The 24,997-nt window shown below is 39.7% G+C and overlaps 2 protein-coding genes and 1 long non-coding RNA gene across 4 annotated transcripts; 1 reads left to right on the plus strand and 2 right to left on the minus strand.

Moving 5' to 3' along the window:
- Positions 1-316: 316 nt before the first annotated feature.
- On the plus strand, positions 317-16,640 carry kiaa0930. Its single transcript, XM_016673015.1, has 11 exons — positions 317-460; positions 883-1,453; positions 8,966-9,114; positions 11,783-11,887; positions 12,320-12,397; positions 12,472-12,573; positions 12,749-12,889; positions 13,141-13,329; positions 14,144-14,303; positions 14,417-14,572; positions 15,531-16,640. Exons 2-11 carry the CDS (start codon positions 1,309-1,311, stop codon positions 15,569-15,571), a joined length of 1,266 nt encoding a protein of 421 aa, XP_016528501.1. The 5' UTR covers positions 317-460; positions 883-1,308; the 3' UTR covers positions 15,572-16,640.
- LOC103140184 (uncharacterized) lies at positions 11,410-14,189 on the minus strand. The gene is made up of 2 exons (XR_001662529.1): positions 14,104-14,189; positions 11,410-11,628 (listed from the first exon to the last, which is right to left on the minus strand). It is a non-coding gene; the product is annotated as an uncharacterized LOC103140184 (long non-coding RNA).
- A 2,417-nt stretch (positions 16,641-19,057) lies between the features above and the next one.
- On the minus strand, positions 19,058-24,744 carry nup50 (nucleoporin 50). 2 transcript variants are annotated; one of them, XM_007555195.2, is made up of 8 exons: positions 24,570-24,744; positions 22,945-23,018; positions 22,784-22,867; positions 22,500-22,689; positions 21,129-21,734; positions 20,921-21,002; positions 20,729-20,847; positions 19,058-19,905 (listed from the first exon to the last, which is right to left on the minus strand). In XM_007555195.2, the coding sequence occupies exons 2-8, from the start codon at positions 23,011-23,013 to the stop codon at positions 19,706-19,708; spliced, it is 1,350 nt and encodes a 449-aa protein (XP_007555257.1). In that variant the 5' UTR covers positions 23,014-23,018; positions 24,570-24,744; the 3' UTR covers positions 19,058-19,705. The 2 variants fall into 2 exon arrangements, with proteins under 2 accessions (XP_007555257.1, XP_007555258.1); XM_007555196.2 differs by having other exon boundaries at positions 22,945-23,023.
- Positions 24,745-24,997: the final 253 nt, after the last annotated feature.

The following is a 24,997-nucleotide window of genomic DNA, read 5'->3' on the forward strand; positions in this document are numbered from 1 at the left end:
CGGAGCTTGATGTGGTGTAACGTTGAATATTGTCAATGGTCAGATACTGACTTTGTTTCCAACCGACGGTGTATGTCAACAGGATCCAGGTAACTGACACATCAGCTTCAAACGGCTGGAGAGTCAAAACGGTTAGCTCAAGTTTACCTTTGGTGCTGTTTGAATGTGACCCTTTAATTAGCTGCTTAAAGGGCTAATTAAGCAGCTAATTAAAGTAACACAGTACTGTGTTACTGTGTATTTTATAAAGGGAATTACCTTGTCAGTCTAATACAGTGAGAACCAGGACTTTACTTAGTCCAAATGATTTTTGGTCCTATTTCAGCTGACTTGGCTCCGTTGTACGTCAACGTGGCCGCCATTTTGGAGATGGAAACACGAGTCACTTGGACTACTCAGGTGATCAATACTGGTAAAAACTTTTAACAATGAACAACAAAATATGTTTGTTTTCGTTCAGGTAAGTATAAGTATATATATATATATTTTACCTTTAGAGTTAATTGTTTTGCAATAATTAAAAATGCTGTCTAAATCAAAATTTTGATGGACTATAAGACACGGGCACTTAAAAAAATATACTATTTCTCTCTCGTAACAGTTTGCCTAAAGAACTTTAATCAATTTGTCTCTAAATTCTAATACATTGCATTTTAATTTGTTTTTTGTGTTTTTAAGCACTTTTTTGTCACAGAAGTTTGATTTTGAAAAGTCTTAAATGAAAAATTATATTTGCTTTTCTGTTTTTTCCACCCAATCTACATTTTTCTTTAAAAACTAACATTTTTCCTCGTTAGCATTTATTATTTATTAATTAAGCTGCATAATTTAGTCGTTCAGGGATTTTATACAAGTTCGTTTCTTTATTTTTATTTTATTCAGGCGGACCCAACCTTCAGTGTCCCTGGATTTAAGGAGTAACAGAATCGTCTGCGACACCTCTGCGTGCTCTTGGTTCAGTTTGCGTTTCTGCGCCTTTTACCTGTCCTGTCTCTTTAAGGCCTTCATGTTACCGGAAGTGCGAGGGGTGTTTCCAGCTGATCTGAACAACAGAAGTAGCAGGATCTCCCTCAGCACACCGACCTGTCTACTGTTGTTCTTGGTCACCGCAGCACAGCGCACCGGTTCTGACCTCCAGCGGCCTCTTGGCGCCAAGAATACAATCTAATCCGGAGTAAGTTTGAAGGAGAACCGGGGGATATCCCGGTGTTCCCCTTTTTCTGGTCCTCCTTGTAGCCGTTAGTTAGCTGCCGTGAACCGGTACCGTGGGCTGCTTTTAGCCCGGACTGTCATGATCCCAGCTCGGAGATGGCGTCCTTCCCCGGTTTGTGTAAGGCTGTCGGGCCCGCGGAGGAGGAGAACGGAGAGCTGGACGGCTCCCTGCAGCAGATGCTGAAGGCCATCGCCGACGAGAGGAACAGACTCAACAGCCGACAGGAGATCAGCGGACTCGGTGAGTCTGATCCTCCGTGGACCTGACGCTGTTTGCGGGAGCTGATGGCTGCCTGTCTGCCACTTTATATCCGATTTATCCTGATTTATTTCTGGAATCAGAGTCCACGTAAGCCTTCTATTTGTGCCACTATTTTGTTGTTCCATTTATCTTTGTCCAGCTTTGTTTCCAACTTTCTGCGCTTCAGACTGTATGCAGGGCTGTACCAATGTTTTTAAGAGACTTCAACTATGGGCCCCATTTTATTGTAAAAGTGAGGATATCCTTTTATTGTCCCTGAGTGTGGATATTCTGTATGTGCAGCAAAGTGACTGGCAAATGAAAGGTAAAGTATACAAAACAAGATATTGTAAAGTAAGGCTGCTTTAAAAATGCCAGTAAAACTGAGTAGGACAGCTTAAAACATGTACCAGACCACCAACAGAGGTGTGACTTGTTAATTTGATAAAATAACAGTTCAGAATTAAGTGATTTTTTTTTTTTAAATCAAAGCACAAATATTGAATTTCTTACATTGAACAGAATGAAAACAGGCCAGAGTTTATCTCAGCTGGTAACAAGATGGAGGCACCTAGAACAACTGAAAGTTTCCCAAAGAAAGAGAACTTTAAGTGATGTAAAGATTCATGTTTTTTGCATATTATGCCATAAAATGTTAATTTGCTTTACTAATGAAGCTGAATACAATGTTAGCAGCTTTTATTTAGAGTGAGAGGAAGCTTTCATGTGTTTTTACATAAATTAAAACTCTACGGTATTCTCTCATCTGCTAATTTTGTTGGGAGTTTTTTACTTCTCAGTTTGCACTCAACTAAAACAAATTTGAAAATGGATCCTTCCTTAAAATCTTCATGTATCCAAACTTGAAAAGCAAAATATATTAATGTTCAACTGAAAGTTCACTGTTTGAATTCAACAAAATCCACTGATCAGACATACATATGCTGTGTCTACTTAAATTCAACATAACTGCTTTAAACTGGTCTGGATGGAAAATCTTGTGGTTTGTTCCTGTTTGTTTTGTAGCTGGAGTTCTTCTGCTCTGCTAGTTTTCAGATCCTTGGTAAAAGAGGAAGCTTTACAAATTTAAACTTTGCCCAACTTTGGAAAAAAAAACTATAGTGAAGTAAAGTAGTAATTGTGGGAAAAGTAAAACTTTTACTTTATTTTTATATTTCAGAATGAGTTTATTTTATAGAGTCATTAGCAGCAACGCAGAAAGATATAAAGAGATGTTTCTGTGAGCGAAATGGCAGAAATTAGTTCTGCAGTATTGGCAACCATATTGCAAATAAACCTCAGGGATCAGTGTCATAATTTGATTAGAGGACTAAACACAGAGAACAATGAAATAAGGCAGTTATTACTATACCAGATGTTTATTCAATAACATTTTAACTATTAGTTTTCTAATGTAAAGTTTTCTCTTAAAGAGCATATTTTAAAAAAAAAAAAAAAGCCTCCAGATTTATTTTAACAAACTAAAGTTAAGCTTTCAGCCAAAATGAGTTTCTAAATGCATACATTACTGATTTATAGTAGCATTAACAGTTTAAGAAAAAGCCTCTGGGCGATTCATGACACATGAACACAGTTTAAATGTTTTATCTTTCTGTTTGTGTGTTAATTAATGATCTAATAATTGAAAGAGGCAAATGTAACGGTTAAAGTTATGACAAATAAATGGAAAACTTTGCCAGGTAACTGTAACATTTAGAGGAAGTTTTCGCTTCCTCTAAATTAAGGTTTTTTTAGGGAAATGTCACACAAACTGAAGAAGCTGAAAGAAATGTGGTCAAAGGCCACATTTCTGAAGAATCAATCAGTTCAAACAGCAGCAACAGGAGAAATTACTATTAACAACAAATTCAGTTAATTTTGGAATAATCAGACTCTGGGTTTCAATTCAGTTCCAAAAAAGATAGAATAAAACTAATTTGACAAAATAAGATTTGGTTAAATCAATCCAACAGATTTCTGTTTTTGTTGATTTTCTGCATACTTGCTTTACGAGAAGTAATAAAATAACATAATTAAAAGTCAGGATTGTAATTTAAAATCTGTATTTTCTAACAAAAACCTTTTTATCTGCTGCTTTAATTATTGGCCACCTTCATGAAGAACATGTGTGTAAAGTCTCAGTATGTCTTTTCATGCTAGTGGAAGCTGTTTGCAGCAGCCAGACTGTCCTGTTAGACTCTGAATTGATCCAATCATCCTGAATTCGCACAAACATTCCTCAGCTGATAGAGAAGTGACGGCTGTGCAGTTTGTTGGGTGTTTCTGCCCTGTTTTATCGGCCCTGAAGCAGACAGTCGGTGCTGTTCGTTTGCTGTGATGCATAAATCAATAGAGCTCTGTTTGAAAAGCAATGACTTCATCACAGCTCGCCGCGCCGCGCTCGTCACGCCGCTGCTGCAGGAAAAACACTTCCAGCTGCTGAGTCCCTCCATAAATTCATGAGCTCGTTTCTTTGCTGTCCCAAAAACACCCAGCACTATTTTAACTTTTACAAAGTATTGAGAATTTTTGAACAAGCTGCCATTTTTGCTCCACCACAAACCGTAGATGTAAAAATTAGTCGTTTTTTTTTTCTTTCTCTGAAAGTAAAATGTAAGCAAACTGTGCAGTTAAAAAGTCTAAGGTCAGAATTTTCCAAATGTATATTTTTTTGCAGAAATGGGAGTTTAAAAGAAACCCAAACATTAAAAGCCTCAGCTGTGTTTAATCAGTCATTTTCAGTAAATGAGCCAGCATAGTTCAAGAGTAAAGTGTTTGTTTGAAAGGCTGTTTGAATAATTTCTATTTTTACAAACGGGCATTCAGTGCCTTTACTGATAAATGTTTAAATATTATAATGGAGCACAACATCCTTAACACATTGCAGTGTGGTAATTTGTATTATTGTAATAATAACCCGACCCTCTCTGCTGTGCTGTAACTAAGCGCTTTAAGCTCCACCCACCAGAGGAAACCAGACGATTGCGACCAATCATTGAAGCCAGTTTAATTTCTCTTGGCTGTTATTGTTAGTTTTAATGTAAAATATTAAGAAACAACCTGTGTTCATTTTGGTTTCACTTTAATCCATCATAACCTGATTTGAAAAAACAAAAACAATGAAATGCTTCCCAAATCAAGATGGTTGTTTTGTCTCAAGCCAAGTCACATCATGAAGACTAGATGCCTCCATCCATCCCTAAAACCTACTAAAATAAAAACAGTTGTCTCACCGAAGGTGGAAAACAAATCATTTAATTTCCTGGGCTGGAAAAGGTTTGACTAGACCAGAAGTAAATCCATTTATTTAGGCTCCATTCTGGCTAGAAAGTGGAGTTATAATTCATAGGGGAGTGAATGTAGAGTGGGCTAGTTAAAGTATTGTAGTTGAAGCAGATCTGAGCCTTAAAAGCAGAACTTTAGTACTTGAGGAAGTGAGCAGCTGGTGTGTTCTCATGTCCTTGGATGCTCCTCTGCAGGCTGCTGACTCAGCACTCTTAAAGCAAATTACCAACAGTGACTCAGGCCTTCACTCACATCACACAATGGCAACACAGTCACAACTATCATTTTCATAGGCAGTAATAAGTTTACTCTTTAGTTTCCATGTTTAGCGTCTTAGAGAACATAAAATCTCCAACCATTAAATCACCAACATTCCTTAGTTTGTATTCAGGACTCTGATTGGTCACCTTCTGTTTTAAATATTTTTCAATCAGTGCAGTGATGCACTTCAACATTTCTCAATGTTGATTTAAAACCCTAAAGTTTGAGGCTTTTAATGTGATAAAATGTTGAAAAGTTAGACTTTTTCTACATCTGTATTTTCTAAGTTTCCATGTTTAATAGTAAAGAATCAATAACTGATCAAGAAGTCTCAGATATATAATCAATATTTAGTTAAAGCTGCCTGTGGACTCAGGCTGGTGATGCTGGATCAGATTACCAGAACAAGAAGGTAAAGAGGAAGTACTGTTGGGTTATTAGGCTAACTTTACTGGTTTTATATATCATAAAGTTTCCACTGTTAATGTTTTCACAACACATTTTATTTTCTGGCATTTTCTCACATTTCAACCACCTTCAACTGGTTGAAACCTGAAGCAGAAACGTAGAGCTGCCCGTCAATGGTTGGGCTTTTTATAAACCCTCACATATAAATACTGACATCAGCTTGTTGTTTCCTGATGGAGGGAATAAATCACATCAGACGCTCGCTCGTCTGCTTCTGTGCAGTAAAAATAGCTGATCGCTCTGCGACTCGAATAATAAATCCTGCTGAATATTTAACCAGGTGCAGAGAGTCAGACTGACTGAGCTTCTGCAGAAATGTTAATGTTTTCTGTGACACACCTTGTTCACGTTGGGGCAGGTTTGACCTCAGCAGGAAGTCGATTGTCTGTTTCCTCTTTGTGCTCAGGTCTGGAGTGACTTCAAAACCGATTGCAACAAATGTCTGAGCTCCATTAAAACTGTTAAACAGGAAAACCTGCAGCTGTTTCTCAGCTCCTTTCATCTGGTTTTGCTGCGATTCAGCTGCAGGAATCGGGAAATGTTTCAGGAAAACCTTGAAGACTAATCAGAAACCTTCAGCTCTGCCTTGCCTCGTGTTTCCTCTTGCCGGTTTTTAAGAACCAGGGCGTCCGCCATCAAGTTTCTAGGTCACATCACACAAACGAACAGCAGCAGCAGCAGGAAAACACTCGACTCGAATGGCATGTTTGAGCCAAACAGACGGACTGATTTGGAGACACGATATAAATGTTCCTGCAGAGAGGAACTGTGATCTGCTTTGGAAACGGCAGCATGTCATCAGAAACAAAAGGAGAGCACAAGATGAACCCTGAGGGTCTGTCACATGACAAACAGGTCACACACATTAGTCAGGGAGGTCAAGTGATGCACACTCCGACTTTCCTCGTCTCCAGAGACAATATGGGAGACTAATGGTTCAATAACTGGTTCCAGTAACCAGGAAGTGCTGGGGCGCTACTGGTCAGCAGGACTGAGCGATAAATTGATTTTATCAATTAGTTGAAATTTTGGAAGATCTGGATTTTTTTTCACTGCTCTCTTTGGTTTCAGTCTAAATAATGCAAGAATAAAGTATTAATATTACCAGAATGAAGTCATCATATTAGAAGACTGAATTAATTTTATAAGAACCCCAACATGAAAAAAAAACTAATAAAATGAGGCATATTGAGCATCTTGTGAAGCTAGACTTTTGCATCGGTTTTACAGATAAGGAAATATTTAAACTTTTAACACATGAATCAAATTATCAGTAGCAGGAGTTTTAAATGACTGAGTCTGTTTCAAGGAAAGAATCTCAAACTGAGCAGCTCATGTCAGAACCTCATGACTCTAGAAGCAAATTTCATTCAAGTGTGTTACTCATAATTTTAAAATGTCCTTCTAGTAAAACTGTGGCTTTGTTCCTGCTAATATTATGATTACATGCCTGTAATTAAACAAATATATTAGTCACCCAACTCTCAGAAGTCGTGATTGAAATAAAAGCCACTTTCTGTCACTTGTAATTTATTTCTCAGAAAAGTAAGCGAGAGGGAAAAAAATGAATTAAAATCAGATCTGGTATGAAAAACTAGATTTTATTCGTGACCATATGACCCCGCAGTTTTTGGAGGATTCAGATCACTTTCCCGGCCGTGTGACGCTGTGCCTGGTTTCATCACAGCTGATGTATTTTTAAAGCGGGATCAGCAGCTATAAATAGATCAGGACTTCTCGGAGGCGGTGGAGCCGTAAGAATAGCGGCGCTCAGATGAAAACCAAACCTTGATCACATCTCTGGTCCAACTTTACTTTCAATTCCAAACTTCTGTTCCAACCTGACTGGAGAACCAAAGTAAAACGGGTTTGAGCTTCATGAGATCTGGACTAACGTTGTGACCTTGAGTTAATGACTTCCTGTGGTTGCCACGGCACCGCCTTCCTGATCCCCTGGTTCTTCCTGTTTGGTTCAGCAGCAGCACTTGGTGACCCAAGCATGTCTTCTTGCCAAGTGTGGCTGAATGGAGGTCAGAGGTCATCTGGTGTTTGTTTTTAAAGTGTGGACAGCTTTGACGGATCCTCTGCTGACCGACTGGAGCTTCACATTGGATAAAATCAATTATTTACTTTCTGTTTTTATAAATTCATCCCATTTCCCCCAGTAACTGTGAAATCCTTCATTTGTTTTTCATTAGTTCAGCCTCTGAGGGGTTGTTGGGTGAAATCCTGGCTCCCCTTGGCTTTAAGTAAATCACAGGATCTTCTGAGCAGAACAGAGACAATGAGCTTAATCCCGACGTGCTGCTGTTAGGCTTTACTCATCATTTTACTGTTTGATTTCAAATTAAAAACCAGAGCTCTGCTGTGATTAGATCTGGGTTTGATTGGTTCAGTTTTCACAATGAGAAGCTTTGATTACGGATTGGATCAGTAAATATGCAGACATCGTAATCCAGATTACGCTTCTGGGAATAACGGCAAAATTTCATCTGTGGTCATGAGATCTGGATCGTCTCCACTGCTTCTCTGGAGCAGCAAGAGTCCTAATCAGATATCTGATCATGGTGGCGCCCTCCAGAGGTTTTCCAGGCACTGTGAGGAGACAACAGTCAGTTTAAACCAGTGGTTCCCAAACATTGTCTGGGCTCCCACTATGGATTACAAATAGCTGTCTGGTTGAACGACGTTTGTGAGCAGGGGGGAAGAGGATTCTTAGAGACACGTCCAAGTTTATGTCAACTTAAAATGACTAAAGTCACACAAACAAGATGAGAACATTGTTACTTAACAAAGAGAAAACTTATCTCAAATATGTTGGAAAAGCTTCAAACTCTGTATTTTTAATTTATAAAACCAGTTGTTTAAATAAACTGTTTCATAATTTTATGGTAGAAGATCCTGTTTTCTATCCACTCTGTACATTTTTTACTGAATGTGTTGTTTAATCTTAACAAGTTTCATTTCCAATAAAACTTCTCCTTTAAATTTGTTTGTATTGATTGAAATAACTCAAAGCTTTCGCTGTGAAGAAAACCAGATTATTTTCCCCTTTAATTCCTAACTAGTCATATTTTCTTTAATAAAAGTACAAATTTGTGTCTCTGATCAGGGTTAGTGATAAGCACCTTTAACATCTTATCAACCCCCTGCCTCCTAGCAACTGTTGCCGGGTAACCAGACGGGTGCCTCTGGCCTCTGAAAGGTGATGAGCATCCTGTGGCGATGAAGGGCAGATGGTCATCATCTGAAACACAAAACATGGCTGTTGTCTCCGACGCCTTTAACCTTACGTCTATTGATGAGCTGTTTTTCAAAATAAAAGCATCAGCGGGTGCTTTTATTGTAACTGAGCTGTAGGTGAATAATAATGGCTTAGATATTTAAAAAAAAAAAAAAAACTCCTGGGGGATAAAATGACTCTTTTAGGTGATAAAACCTTCCGTTTTGTGCTAGCCGTCCATCTTTGCCCTCATGACGTCCATTTTGTGTCTCCAGGCTGTTTTAAAGATGACCGCATCGTTTTCTGGACCTGGATGTTCTCCACCTACTTCATGGAGAAGTGGGCGCCGCGGCAGGACGACATGCTGTTCTACGTCCGCAGGAAGCCAGCCTATGTCAGCGCAGACAACGGCGAGGCCAAAAAGGTGAAAAATAATCCGACATTCCAGATTTCTGCAGGTGTTTTTATCAGTTTCCTTTTCCTGATGATGTCCAGGACAGAAAACGTCTGAGTGCTGTTGGATATATTCAGTGGTTGTTAGAAAGCAAAAACGGTATTAATTCAAGGACATAATTTCAATTTTTAATTAACTGAATATGAAATGTTTAATCAGCTCTCATGATTCCAGCAGGAGGAATAAAAATCTGCACTTCCTCTTTGTGAAGCTTGCAGCTACAGGAACATAAAACCTGATCAGTTATACACTATTAGACACTTTTTGTCCAAAAACTATGCTTCACTTTAGTTTCTTTTTAGATGAAAATACATAATATATAAAAGTATAAATGCATGCTCCTTCCATTTATTGAGGTATTTAAATCCTTTTCTTTCAGGTTATGAGTTATTATTGAGTATTTACATCTTGACTTCCGTCATATTTTCTGCATCACTCTCCTGCCTTTGACTGAATCTAATCACCACAGCAGAAAATAGTCTGGGTTTTCATTCAGCAGCAGATTGAATCTATATTTGCCATTTCAGGCCATCAGTGGCCATCGTTTCCGTCCGCAGGTCAGACCTCACAAAGGCCAGATGTAATAACACGGATTGAGGCGAAGGGCACGGCAGCAGCCACTGGTTCTCTGATCAGGGAGGCTTCGTCCAGCCTGCACTGCAGATCTTAGTGGAATCGTTTCCCAAAACAGAAAACCAGAATCTCCTGATCTGTAGGCGGATTCTCTGCAGCAGCAGAGATGAGACTCCAAGGACGGAGAAATGCTGAACGAATGAGCAAAGTGAGATTAAATATTTTATTCTTAATTTAATCAGCTTTAATCTCAACAATTTACCGTTATATATGACTTCAACAAAACATCTAAATACACAAACTAATGAAGGACTGGAATATCAGTCACAATTTATTTAAATATTAATTGCTTTTCATTTTGGAGGCTCTTTTAGTTTCTGTGTTTCAACATGTAAATTATTGTTTATTTCCAGCATATTAATATTTAACATCACTCCCAACTCTGAGTGTCTGTGAAAGCTTTGTCCTTTTTCTCTTTTTATAATTACATTTAGAGAGCGCAGACTCTGTCTGCCTTTTGTAGTTTGTCCCATGTGCCCCTCCGTCTCCGGTTGCCATGGTTACTGCCTTAGAGTCCAGCTCAGCGTAACACTTTTCCTCCTCTTCAGACAGAGGAACTACTGACTGCTAACGCAGCAGCGCCACGGCTTTAAAACCGGGCCGAACCTCCAGAACTTTTCCTCTGGATTCACCCGCTGCTTTCTTTACGCGCTGAGAGATTTAAACGTGACGGTTCTCCTGAACCAACCGGTAGAAATACCTGAAAGGGAGAGCTCTGCCCTGGTGTTTCTGTCTTGGTTAGATTCCGTCTAACAGGAAATCCCCCAACCAGATGATCTGGTTTTTCCAGTCGTTACCCTAATCATTGTTAACCTTAACCGTAAATTAAAACTTTCCCATTTGAATCCTCTTGCTGCTCCAGCATTTTCAGGTTCATCAACCTCCTCCTCTGCGTATGAAGCCGCCATGCCTCACTGCATCCTGCTTTCATCATCCTCATTTTAATTTGTCTCTTATCAGTTTTACCAGCAGAGGAAAACAAGTCGGAGTTCTTGCCAATCTTTAACTTGGAACAGCCGATTGTGCTGAAACAAATTATCAGCATTCTTTACCATTTGGTTTTTGTCTACAAAACTGATCAAATCATCATTTAATCAGGGTATAGTAGTCAAGACAGCTTTTATATTTTGTATTTCAAATGACATTTGGATCTAAATCACTATATTATTGTACAGAAATGATCTTAGAGGGCCTTAAATATTATTTTGCAAATCAAACTTTTGCATAAGTAGCGCGAGATCCTCGTTTTTTTGGTCCACTTCTTTTGAGAATATCTATTCTTCCTTTAATATATAAATTTTATATATAAATTGTCATGTTCCTGTCCTGTTGGAGGTTGTTTTTTTATTTTTCTGGTATAAATATGACTTTTGTTTCAACAGTACATCTGGTTCAGTCTTAGGTTTCATTAAAAATTGTTTTGTTCAGTTTAATTTTCTTGTTTTAATGTTTTTGCTGCTTCTTTCGAAGAGTTTTATGTTTAATCTGGTCTTTAAAAAATTTAGTAAAAGAGTCAAACCTTCCATGAAGGTCGCATGAAGAGTTTCTGGGATGATCTTAGTATTTGATATCAAATACTAAATGAAGATCGGCGCCTCTCCTCACTTCCCTTTTAGGAAACATGAACTTCAGTCGGTCAAAAATCAACATTTTTAAAGTTTTTTTTCACCAACAAGAACACAAAGACTTTATAATCAACTAGTTGTCTTGTTTCCTCCATGAAGCTTTTTCATCCCATCAGCTCTGCACATACAAACGGGCGTTGTCATGGCGACCATTCTGGCTCTCTAAAAGGTCTGTGAGTGATACGATTCCTGGCATTTGGAGACTTGGGATCTCCATGAAGAGCATCTGACAGGAAGGAAAAACAAAAGCATGAAACGTCTCACACCTGGGGAGCGAAAGGAAGGATTAGAAGCAAATAAACATTAAATACTCTTTAATCCTACAGAGTTATCAGATTCTACTACAAGGAGCATCTGATTACTACGTTTTGTGTTTTTAGGTGGAGGTGGAGGTCTACAGGAGGGACTCCAAGAAGCTTCCGGGTCTCGGTGACCCAGACATCGACTGGGAGGAGAGCGTCTACCTGAATCTGATCCTGCAGAAGGTAAATCTGCTGAATTCTCACCAAATAGGGCGACACAAAGAGACGACCACATCAGCGTTTATCTTTGAGCTCAGAGTGGAAGTCTGTCTTCAGTTTCCTGTCTGTCTCCTGGTTTTTGGCTTTTTAAGCCATTTTTATTCAAATTAAAGGTCATATTTGCTGAGATGGTTTTGTTTGCTAATTTTTATCCAGCTCTGATGTTTCAAACATCAGAGCTGAAGTTTGTATGTTTTAAACAGCTTTTGGAGTGATTTTTATCCCTATTAAAAAAGCTGCAGGAATGAACAAATCAAACCATGATCATCAGCACTCAACCTGCAGTAGAGATAATGTTGTAGCTCTTAGCAAACAAAATGGATGAGCAGTATTATGACTGTCTCCCCGTTCCTACACCGATGGATGAACTAACCTGAGTTCTCCATTTTCCCCCAGCTGGATTACGTGGTGACGTGTGCCGTCTGCACGCGCTCAGACGCCGGAGACATCCACATCCACAAGAAGAAATGTCAGGTAGGAAATCGGCGCCGCCACCAGGAAGTTACCTCGACTTTGTTTCTCTCATCTTTTCCAACTTTCTCCTCCAGGAAGTTTTTGCATCTCCCAGTAAACACGCCATGGACATCAAAGGAGAGGAGTCCAAGATGAGCTACCCCAACATCTTCTTCATGATCGACAACTTTGAAGAGGTAGAGACGCCTCTCTGATCCTAAAACCAGATAGTTGCTGCTGTATTGAAGCGTCACCTCTGACCTTTTCACTCTATTTAGCACTGAGCTCCTTATTTAACAACCTTTTTCGCTGGAGGAGTCAGAGATCCATTATTTTGATGTTCTGATTTAGCTCTGCTCTCCGCCTGTGTAGGTGTTCAGAGATATGACTGTGGGCGAGGGCGAGATGGTGTGTGTGGAGCTGGTGGCGAGCGATAAGAGCAACACCTTCCAGGGCGTCATCTTCCAGGGATCCATCCGCTACGAGGCGCTCAGGAAGGTTTACGACAACCGGGTCAGAACCAGAACCCAAACGCTCTGCTAAAACCTGCATGTAGCTGCAGCTGCTTCATGCTAAGTGTCATGTTAAAGGTGACCTATTAAGCTTCCTTGAACAGGCTTAGGTTAGGTCCATATGCAAATGGAAGTACAAAACTTGCAAAATGTAAGTTTTGCATAATAGGTCTCCTTTAAATATTTAATTCCAGTACAATAAACTCAGTTGCAGTCCTGCGCAGTGTGTTTATGTGTGTATGGTTGTTGCAGGTGAGCGTCGCTGCTAAGATGGCCCAGCGGATGTCCTTTGGCTTCTACAAGTACAACAACATGGAGTTTGTGAGGATGAAGGGGCCACAGGGCAAAGGTCACGCTGAGATGGCCGTCAGCCGGGTGCCGACAGGCGACACGTCTCCGTGCAACACGGAGGAGGACCAGGTGTCGCCGATGCACGAGAGGGTGAGGCTAAAAACCAGCTGGTGGCGCCGCAGAGAGAAAGTCCAGTAGAGCAACAAGAAACTTTATGATGAAACCAGGTCACCATCCATAATGAATGCAGGCGAATGAATTATGTATTATTCTACAATCTGATGCTTAAAATCATGTCTGGTTTGCAGCCTGAGCTCAAAAGGAAGATAATCTTTTTCTCTTAAATTAATTACAAACAAAATAATCAATTAATCGTGGTTAATCGATCATTGAAATAATCACTAACTAATTTAGTTATCGATTAAACATTACCTAAAATATACAGACAAAAGAACATAATTTGGGCCACAGACAAAGCAGTAATTGAGCCAAAACTGTACAAAAACATAAACATTTTGCATTTATTTGTCTATAAATATGTTTTATCTCCACCCTGTTCAAATTCTGCAACAAATAATCAACAGATCAGCTCTGAACTGTATTGATAAGTGCAGCAGAAAAGCTGAGCTTTTCTCATGTTGATGTTAAAAGTATTTTTACCTTCAAATGATCAGTAAACGAATGCTTTACCACATTTTAGGCAATACAATGTGTATTTTCTTTAGATAAAATAAATAAAAATGAATCCTAAGATGTTTCTATTTTATATTGGTATATAATAAGCTGAAGTAATCAAATGAAAAATCTGCAGAATGTGCCAATTTTTTTTTTATCCAACTGATCGATTAATTGTTAAAATAATCAACTGAAATAATGTTGGTTTCAGTTTAATGTTCTTGTATTTCTGCTGTTTGTTTGTATGACCTCATCGGCTTCCTATGGTAAACGTGGCTGTTGTTGTCAGGTGACGTCGTTCAGCACGCCTCCGACCCCGGAGAGGAACCGTCCGTCCTTCTTCTCTCCGTCGCTGAGGAGAAAAGTTCCCAGAAACAGGATTGCAGAGATGAAGAAGTCTCACTCCGCCAACGACAGCGAGGAGTTCTTCAGGGAGGAGGAGGACGAAGGTGAACTCACCGGTTTTTATTTCCTGATGATTTATTCAGCCAGATTTCAGCTCTGGTTCTGGGTTAGTGGTTATAGAGCGTTTGCACTGTGACATCACTGACCGTCTCCTCAGATATTCACGGGGCCACCAACCTTCGCTCGCGCTCGCTGTCTGGAACTGGCCGCTCGCTGGTCGGCTCCTGGCTCAAGCTGAACCGGGCCGAGGATTACTTCCTGCTCTACTCACACCTGACCTACGTCACCCTGCCGCTGCACCGCATCACCACAGGTCAGAGCGCTGCAGCACACTGCCACCTGCAGGCGGAGAGCTGCCACAGCAGGAGAAACACATCAGCTTCTCTAATTCAAATAAAAATTTATTTATTTCAATCTAAAAAGTGAAACTCTTAGCTTCAGATATTTCACTCTGTTTGGAATGAACCTAATTCAGTTTCTAAGATAACTTAATTGGATTTCACTACAGAAATGTTTTATTCATGGTAAGACTCTATTCTGTAACAGATATTTACATGATAGTCTAATAGATTATCGTATTTAATGCCTTAATAAAATGATTAAATATAATTCATTCATAATTGAATAGCACACAGAGTATATTTTATAATTCATCAGTATGTATAATAATTTAAATATTGATTTAGTCGTGACGTTATGAGTGACATCAGAGTTTAACAAGAAATGCATCATGAAAAAACATATTTGTACATAATTCAAATTACTACATATGAAATTACAGTGGCAACCACAAAACTCTCCCCAATCCTTCTCAAGCTGGATGCATTTTTATGTCTAAATACCGTATTATTATATAAAACATGAATTGAATGGATCAATTTCTTGTCTCTACTCTATGTATACATTTGTGAATATGTGGATGTATATATATTTTATTTTTCTTCCTTTTTTACCTTTTAAGGAGAATATGTTTGTTTTTTTTTCATGTGCCTCAAAATAAAATGGCTAAAAAGTAATTAAATTACTTAGGCTGTCATTGAAATATTCATTTAACTTCAGATTGTTAAACATTCAATAAAACTAATTGTTTCTGATATTCACTGACTTGTAAGATGTTATAAAATGGTTGGGGGGAGGAATCAACAAATCTAAGTATTTCTGCTACAAAAATTCACCCTCTGATCAACAGAACCGTGTTCGGCTCTAAAAGCTGGACTTGTTTCCTGAAAGCTGAGACGTTTCCAGCTCTGCTCTTTGTGTTTGTGTGGCAGACATCCTGGAGGTGAGGCAGAAGCCCATCCTGATGACATAACAGAGCTGGATTCCCCCTCAGAGCATCTTTACAAAGTGCCTCCACCATCAGGCCACTGAAACAGCAGCGCCCCCTGGTGGCCGAACGGAGACCTGCAGTCAATCGCCAGCTTCACTCAGGAGACGACGGAGGCGCAGAGACGCTCCTCAGACAAACCAGCCATTCAGGAAGTGCCTCCTCTTCTGTCCGACGCCCTGCCGAGCCGACGTCGTCTCCATGGAAACGGACCATGTGACCTCAGCGTGAACAGGCATTGGCCCGAACTCTGACCAGGAGGAAGAGGGAAATGAATGTTTGTTTTTTTTCTTGTAAATATCTGCTGCTTTACTCACTGAGACGCCTTGACTGAAGGTTGTGCTTTTAAAGACCGTCGTCTGTTGCCGAGCGACGAGTCACACAGCTCCTCTTTTCTAATCCCTTCACCGCGTTCGGCTGACGGTCGATCATGTGGGATCTACGATTTTATCACCACAAACACAGAACATCTGTGTCAAAATCGAACTTTATCCTCTGTTAGAACTAATACATGTTTTGCATTTACTCTTTAATCTCATGAAAGTTGTAATAAAGATGAAAATGTCAAATTGGGAATAAATTCTCAATAAGGAATTTGATTTGTAAAATTATAACTTTGAGGAAAATTTTTTTTTTTTTGTTCACATTTGTATTACTAAGCAGTTGATGAGCAGGTTTTTCTTTTTTTTCTTTTTTTTTTACATAAAAATTCTAGAATAAAACACTAACTGTAGTTAAATTTGCAAAATATTACTCATTTAATGTCATTATTTCAAAATTCTTGTTTTGACAGTTTGGTCAGATAACTTCCTCAAAATTTAACATGAGTACTTAATTTGACTTTATTTTGAAAATAATCTTGGTGAAAGATAATTCTGATATTTTTTCATATTTTTATTTATTTACTAAGAAAACTGTTTCATTTACTTGCTTTTTTTTAAATGAAGTTAAATATATGTGGACTTATTTCAAGCAACTAAAATCGTAACTGACGACTGTAAAAAAAAAAAAAAAAAATTAAATAAAAGTTTAAGTAAAAGCAAATATTTTAACTTCAACATGACAAACATGTTTGCTTTTATTCTCAGTCTCTGACTTTACACAACTGACTTCAGTTCCAAACTTGAATTTAAATGAAAAATAACAGATTTTAAAGGGAAAACTGCAGAACTGAACGGTTTGTAAATGTAAAATAAGTGAATCAATTTTCTCCTTGTGTTCCTGAAGCCTTAAATCTCTGTGAAACTTTCTTCTCTTTTCACTTTGTTCTTATTTGAACATTTTCCCCTCCAAACCGCCACACTGAAGCTTTACGCTGTTCTCACCTGTCCACTGGAAACTTAGCAGCTTCTGTGTTAAAGAAATGTTTTGTCTTCATGGGTTTTTTTTACCTGTTAATCAGGTAACCAGTTAGCTCACCCGTCAGCTGTTATTGATCAGATTTGTCTGTACTTTTCATCGATCAAAGTTTGTTTTTCATCAGTGTTGTGTGTAAGTTGTGAAGCTTTTCCTCGGTCCAGGAGACCCGATGGCTCGTCTCTTCAGTGTTATTGATGATGTAGTTAGTGGAGCCGCCAGCTGAATGTATCCTCACCGATCAGAAACAAAGACTGCTTTATTCCAGAGACGTATGACTGAGGACACGGTTTGCACTGTAAAACGCTTTTAGCGCCTTTTGGAAGCTGTTGAGATGTTTTGTTGACGTGTTCGTACATCACAGCTTTTGTACACAGTTATTGTGCATGTTGGCGGTCTTCTTCTTCTTCTGTTGCTCACTTTACAAACTCTACATTTTCCTGTATTTATTTATTGAAATACACATTAGCAGAAAACATATTTTGTCTTTTTTGGCTCTAATTATCTCTGCTTTTAATTTATTTTCCAACAAATCTCATGTGACTCATAAGAAGACATATCTAGTTTTCTAACTAAATAGGTTTCTTAGAACATAGTTGTCCCAAAATAGGATGATTTTAATGTAATAAACTTCAAGTATTGGAGAGAATAGCTGACTGCATCGTTACATTAGAATAAATGAAACTATGAATTGCAGAAAAATTCATATTTTTAGTTTAAAACAAAAATAGGAATTATTTTTGTTTATGAAGTTTCATGAAGTTCATTCATATTAAATAACATGGAAAGTGAACATTTCTCAAAAATGTTCTTAATTATTCTAAATCCGTTTACTCTCCTTCAAAAGGAAGAAACGTAAATAATGATTCAAACTCATTTTTAACTGAAGACACTCAGCTGATGAGTTGGATGAGCTTTAGGAAACGTCTGCAATGTAATCCGAGCATAAAACGCTTTAAAATTAAACAAACACGTCATTTTATAGTTTAACAATTGAGCTGAAATTAACGGGACACTGATGATTCTGGTTAATAAATTCCTGAACTGATTTTATGGATTATTCTGTAAACACCTGTAGCCTTTTGTTTCATCTTAACCGGATGTTGTAATTTGTACGGTCCCTAATGTTTAACAGCCGGTGTTGTGCTCACTTCCGTTCCCCGTTCCGTTTAACTCCCCTCCGCGGTGACAACGAATCCAAGCTCAGCACCTGCTGCATGCAAACACTACAGCCCCGTCTCTACGGTTAATAAACTCCGTTTATGTCGAACATTACCACTTTAATTTTTGGCATTCAAGATAAACGAGCTATTATGTTACATTTATTATCATACTTTTATTTTTTATGTAAACCGGGGCGAGTCATGGTGAGAACTAGGACGCTCTTATTAGCTTCTCTACACATTTGAAGTGTAGCCTTGAATGGAAATCCTGGCAGAAATACTTACATTTGTGAGTGTCTTTGTTTACTGCGCAGCCATCTTGTCGGTGTTGGTGGAAAAATTAGGAACATTTCAGTCTTACCCTCCCCCTGCGAGGGGCGTCCCAATATTTGCTAACATAGGGGGAAGGGATGAGATGCGGCTGTTTGACCTCCAGACGGAGAATATTCTGGAACACATTTTAAAACATTAAATGAATGCTTATAGTGGCATTTTTATGTACCTCGCTAAATGAGGGGGTATAGTGTTTAAAATGTTCCCCTAAGAAATGAGACGCCCTTCAACTATAAGTTACATCAACAAAAACATGGCCATCTTCCTGCTTTTTCTACATTTTACTCAATTGTAACACTCGTGACTTTAAGTGCAACAAATAAAACTCACAGAAAAGGCCACTATATCCAAGCATATTATTGGTAAAGTGGAACCAAGCATATTATTGGTAAAGTTAAGTGGAAGGACAAAGTGCATTGGAACTTAAACTTTGGAGGATTTAAAATTGAATAAACACAAACTGAATTCAACCCATGTAGACTATGTGGAATGATGGTGTAAGCATTATGCCATGAATACATTTTGATGTGTTCAGACACATCAGTTTGGATACATCAAAATGCTTGAAAAGGCCATGTTGACTTAAGAAGAATAGAAAACAAAAACTGCTAAAATAAAATTTGGAGCTTTACTTACTTTGTAAACAAACTTGTAATTTAGATGAGTTTGAAAACAAAACCAGGTTATGACAGCCACGCGGCCAGGATCGTTTGTTTCCTTTTATTCTTTACAAATGAGTCTCATCCTGAAGGCCAAACAAAGGACACTTGGAAAGCCACAGTTCATGTTTACAGGACAACAGAGTAAAAGTGTTCTGATTCACTCCCACACCGTTTCACTCGAGTTTCTGTCAGAGTAAAAATCCTGCAGACACAATAAATAGTTTCCAGAACATTCACTCAGCAGATTCACTCTAAACGCTCCTTAAAATATATATAAAAACAAATATTACTGCAGGTGTTTAATTTGTAAAACCAAATCGACTGGCCCTTTGTTTGGAAGTTTACCCCCCTCTCCTCCCCAATTTCCTCCAACAAACCAACTCGTTTGGATCCGCGCTCCGGTCCCGATCCGTCCAGTCGGAACAGAACTGGGATGGCAGCGTGGACCCAGAGGGAATGTAGTCACACTACGACCCGTTTCAGATTTAAACAAAAACATTTCACAGCATGATGACTGAACAGCTGATGTAGCAGGATGAGTTGGAACAGAGTGAGCGTGACCGGGTCGGGTCAGGGAGGCTGAGGCGGCGCCGCTTGGTTCCGCCTCAGCCTTTCTTCTCCTCCAGCGTCTTGTGGAGCTCGTCGGCGTCCTCGGCGGTCTTCACTCGGATCAGCAGGGGGACGGCTACGCTCGGGTTCTTGTCGTCGACGGGCGGGTTCGGCACGCAGACCACCATGACGTTGTTCTTCCCGACACGCGAGCAAGGCAGGGTGGATGGCACCAGGATGTTCAGCAGGATGTTTCCTGACCAGGAAAAAAAAGAATCAGAAACTTTTATTAGAAAATACACAGATGAATAAAAACTCTCAATTAATAACTTTTTATCTTCAATTTAAAGCTTTAAAAGCGACTGGAGGCGAGATAAAAAAAAACTTGGACTAAAGGTTTTACTTCAATAGATCAAACTGACTGCAGTTCATGTGTTTGTCCAGCAGGTGGAGCCGTTTGACCACAGCTTTGAGGTGGCTCCTGCAACGCCCGATTGAAAAGTTGAAGTTTCATTCGCCTCATCTGATCAGCAGCCCGTTAATGAGCCACTTTGATCAGGTGTGTCGAACAGTTTACTACGGATTTATTATTTTGAGGGTCTGAAAACAAGATTCAGCTGCTGAGAACATGGAGGATGATGAAATAAAAACATTTAAATTAAACATGTCCAACCATGCAACAGCTGAGTTAAAATCTCTAAGATCATTCAGAAAAAACTGGATCTATTTAAGTTTCTTATCTCCCAACTGCAGCGCCACCTGGTGCCAGATCTGAATAATTCATCTTTTTCCACCCAGTTTGTTATAAACTTGACCGAAACAATAAAACAAGCAGGTTCATCTCAGCAATATGATTCAAAATACAATTATTTCAGTAAATTCAACAAGTGAAATGTAATTTATTTCTGCTAATTTCGGGGATTATTGGTCAGTTAATGAAAACGCTAAACTCAGTTTGTCAGAAAACCAGAATAAGAGCCAGAAATGTTCTCAGTTCTTGGTTTTACTGAAATGAAACTTCCTCCTCTGGGACGCGTTTACTGACTGGCTGATTGTGTGGGAATTTGGAGGTGTTTTACCCAGGTTGGTGTCGGCTCTGACGATCATCTGGGTCTTCCCCTCTGCGGTGCGTTTGAGGTGCAGCGTTCCCACGCCTTTCTCTTTGAACTCCGACTCCTTCTTGTAGAATAACTTACACCTGATGGAAACGAGGAAACGCTCCGTTATTTCTGTAAATGACTGAGCGCCGCTGCCAAAATTTCCACACGTACTTCTTGGAGTAGAAGGCGTCATCCTCTTTGACCTCCTTGACCTCTGGTTTGGGAGGCTCCTCTGATTCTTCGTCTTTGTCGTCTGGAAGGAAAGGAAAGAGGAAAAGTTCAGATTTCTTCCAGTAAACAAGAAGAACAGCAGCAACATCCGATTTGATGCAGAATATTCCAGAACAAAGAGTAAAACATTGGCGGCCATGTTGGCGACCTGCAGCCGGGGCATCTGAAGTTTTGGTCCCGCCGAAGGACAGTGCCGCCGAGGGTCCAGCTGATCCAAACGGGGAGCTCTGATTGGACGAGGAGGAGAAGGAGAAGCTGGGGACGGACGGTTTGGACGTCAAGGACCCCAAGGCGGGTGCGTCTACCTTCTGCCCGAAGTTAAAGGAGACGCCGGCGGGGAGCGGCGCCGAGCCGGAGCGTTTCTGACCCGGATCCTCTGTCGAGGTTTTACTGAAGGAGAACAGAGCCACTGAGGAAGAGGAGGAGGAGGAGGATAATAAAGAGGGAGCAGGAAGAGAGGGGGTGGAGGCGTCTCCCTGCTGCGTCTCCTCAACGCCGGCGCCATACTGCCGCTCGATGCTGGCCAGGTGGCGCTCGTAGTCCCTGAATATGGGGTTGAGGTCGCATAGCGGGTTGTCGTTCACATGCTTGCTGATCCAGTCGCGCACCGACTGGTTGAGCGCCGTCAGCTGCCGGCTGTACTCCCTGCTGCGGCTGCAGGGGGCGGGGCTAGGGCCGGGGGCGGAGCCATTGGTCTGCTGGGCCGCGATGTCAGCGCCGGGCTGGGCTGAGGATGGCCCATTGAACGCCACACCTGAGAGGAGAGAGAGAGAGAGAGGCGGGTGAACAAGGAGCAGGAAGAGAGAGAGAGAGGGGGCGAGCAAGCCCCTCCCCCTCATCACACTGCATCACAGAGCAGCAGAGAAACCTGGACCTCATGAAGGTGCATTTACTGCAGGTGTGTGTGTGTGTGTGTGTGTGTGTGTGTGTGTGTGTGTGTGTGTTAAACATTCTGGGTTGAACGTTTGTGTTTCTGCAGGTGAGGCTCTGACAGCTGATCAATTTTCTCTGATCATCCAGTCAAATAAAAACAAGAAAATAAAGATTCAGACTCTAAACAGCAGATCAGACATAAAAAGCGGAAAAGTCGGTTTCTACGCTCTCAACATGTTTATACAACAGTTTCATCTCCTAAATAAAATTATTTTTCTTTGTGATTCAATAAATTAATGAGTGATTTAGATCATATTTTACACATAAACAGGCTAAAGACATTTATTATCTTATTGAAAGTGTAACAATAATCACCAAAATAAAATATAGAATCTTTTCTTTTTCCTGACATGAAATAAAAAATCTAAAACATTAAAAACCTGCAGAGTTCATCCAGATGTTCAACTGAATGTTTAACAGCTGGAGACACTTTTACTCATCTTTCCTCCAGTTTAAGACTAAAACTGAAGGTTCAACTTTTGCCAACATGATGATAATCTGAAACTCTCAGTGCATCAACACTAATAACTGCCAGCATTAAAGACAAGGCATTCAGTGTTGCTACGGTAACAGCAGCTTTCCTCACCGGCCTTTGCAGCAGACGGGAATCCTGAAAACAAAGGCGTGGAGCCGGTTCCGTTGCTCAGGCCTCCGAAGCCTTTAAAGCTGCCGGTACCCCCGAACCCGGAGAACGCTGTGAGGCTGCTGGAGGGCGTGGTCGAGGGCGCTGCCATGGAGAAGCCTTTAAACCCTTTGAAAGCTCCTCCCCCTTCGCTCTGAAACACAAACAGAAAATGGTGAGATCAGCAACTAGCAGGGACTAGCTGCAGCTAGCAGTTGCTAGCGGGGAGAAACAGGAAGTGGTTCTACCTCTCCTCCAGTGTTTCTGCGTTTGGCCTTCTTTATGGCGCGGTTCTTCAACACATCCTCACTCGCAACAGAAAATGTCCCAGCCTGGTGGAGAGCAGCCAATCACAGCTCAGTAACGTTGCCTTCACGTACAAAACGTCAACATGGCGTCATGAACCCACCTCCTCGCCCTCCTCCTCCTGGTCCCAGTTCCTGTCTGTCAGCTCCTTATCAGCGATCCTCTTCGCCATCACACCTGCTCTAGGAGAACATCAGCATCGTCGTCATCAGCTGGAGCAAACTCTTCCTCATTCTGATAGTCTTCCTCACCTTCAGTCTGGTTCTGATTGGCTGCTTTAGAATTAAAATGCAGCTTCAATAATTAATAGTTTAACTAAACAACAGCCAGGTGGGCTTTTATAGAAACTTCCTGCTTTGAGTGAGTTGAGTCACAGTTTTCTTTCAAGTCTCAGATGATTCATAATGTATAATAGAGCAGAAAATGAGCTGAACTACAATATTAATCCTTATTTTCACCTAAATCTGATATTAACTCAAAAAGTGAATCAATTTACATGTTGTAAATAGAAATGATGAGAAATAATGTAAAGCAAGTTTAATTTTATTGTGTTTTAATCATATAAATTAATATTCTGTTAATTTTAGCTGCTGCCACAAAGCCAAGGTAACCTGATGAGAGCAAATGGATCATTTTAAGAAAATAAAAGTACAATATTCATCAGCACTACGAATTCAACAAATACAGAACAGAACATCTGGTGAGTTTTAGTTACATTTTTTTGCTAGATGTTTCAATAATGTTTTGTGGAAAAAAAAACTTATTTTAAAGTATCTCTACTGAGTAAAAGTTCTGGATGTTCAACTCACTGTGAGTAACTTCACTGAATGAAGAACCAATTTAGTTTAACCAAATTGGCATCAGACAAACCTACAGTTTACGTTAAAGTGAGACCTCTTGTCTGTGCACAAACTTTGTTTTCTAGTTATTTTCTGTCTTTTTGACATATAAACGCATCAGCTACTGTAGGTATTGATTTCATGGGTATAATATTGAAAAAATATAATTTGGAAAAGTGTTTATTTAACCTGAATTTGTTGCTTTGTAATTATGTTATTAATTCCCATTAATGTTTTCATTTTAGTATTTAAAATATCAGAATTTGCTAATACCTTTACATTTATGTGTTTATCAGGAGTTATTTAAAATATTAAATCAGAGATCCTGATCAGTTAGTTATAGTATTTATTACTGCTGAGTACTTATTACTCTTAACTGAGTGAAAATCTGTTGTAGTAGTGCTAATCTTACCTGGGTCTAATTTATGACCACTCCATCCTCCTCTGAGTTTATATCGAACATTTTAAAGCAACCAATGTTGTGAATCAACACAATATGCAACAGGAAATAAAATATTTACACAGCTACGAATTAATTACGAAGACCTGGGAAAATCTAGATGACTAAAGTTCAAATAATGGCTGCAATACCTGCCGTTAATGGCAGTTGACAGTTAATTAGCTTCATTTATTAGCTTTCGTCGCGGATTAATCATGGACCAAAACTCCAACTTCCAAAGTGTTCAACTTTAATGAGGTATGCTGTTAAACTTGTATTACTTTACATCGTCAGACTCTGTTATGATGCCGCTGTTGGACTCGGAGTAGTGTTAGCTCAGCTAGCCGGCTAGCCACGGCTCACCGGGCGGCCTGTTAGCAGCTAACAGCTAACAACCACGTATAAAGCGTTAATATCCGTCTTAACCAGTTTTATTAAAGTTAGACAAACCTTTAATACGGGACAAGTTCCGATCTCTCCCTCTGAGCGACTGTCTGGCTGATCCAAGTGAAGCAAACCGTTTTAAAACCTCTCCTAAATTCACTGGAATCGCCTCAGTGTGTTTCAAATCAGAGCCGCCATTTCACACAGCGGCTGAGTCCGCGCGGCCCACCTTCTCCCGCATGCGCAATAAGAGAAACGGCATTCACTCTGGGATTTGTAGTCCACACCTAAAGGAAATTATTATGCTGAATTCCAGTCGCCCCTAAAAATTTTATTTAGGATCAAAGAACGAGATGCTTTCAGTTAAAAGGCGTTATTGTTGCCAGTGACCAGACTTAATACTGATAATAAGTTTTCTGTTTTGTATTAAAGCAACTTTGTTAGTTTTGATACTCAAGGCAACTCAATTTGTTGATAAATTTCTTCTGCCATCA

The sequence above is a fragment of the Poecilia formosa genome, unplaced genomic scaffold (assembly GCF_000485575.1).
Source record: "Poecilia formosa unplaced genomic scaffold, Poecilia_formosa-5.1.2 Scaffold69, whole genome shotgun sequence".
Taxonomy (NCBI): Eukaryota; Metazoa; Chordata; class Actinopteri; order Cyprinodontiformes; family Poeciliidae; genus Poecilia; species Poecilia formosa.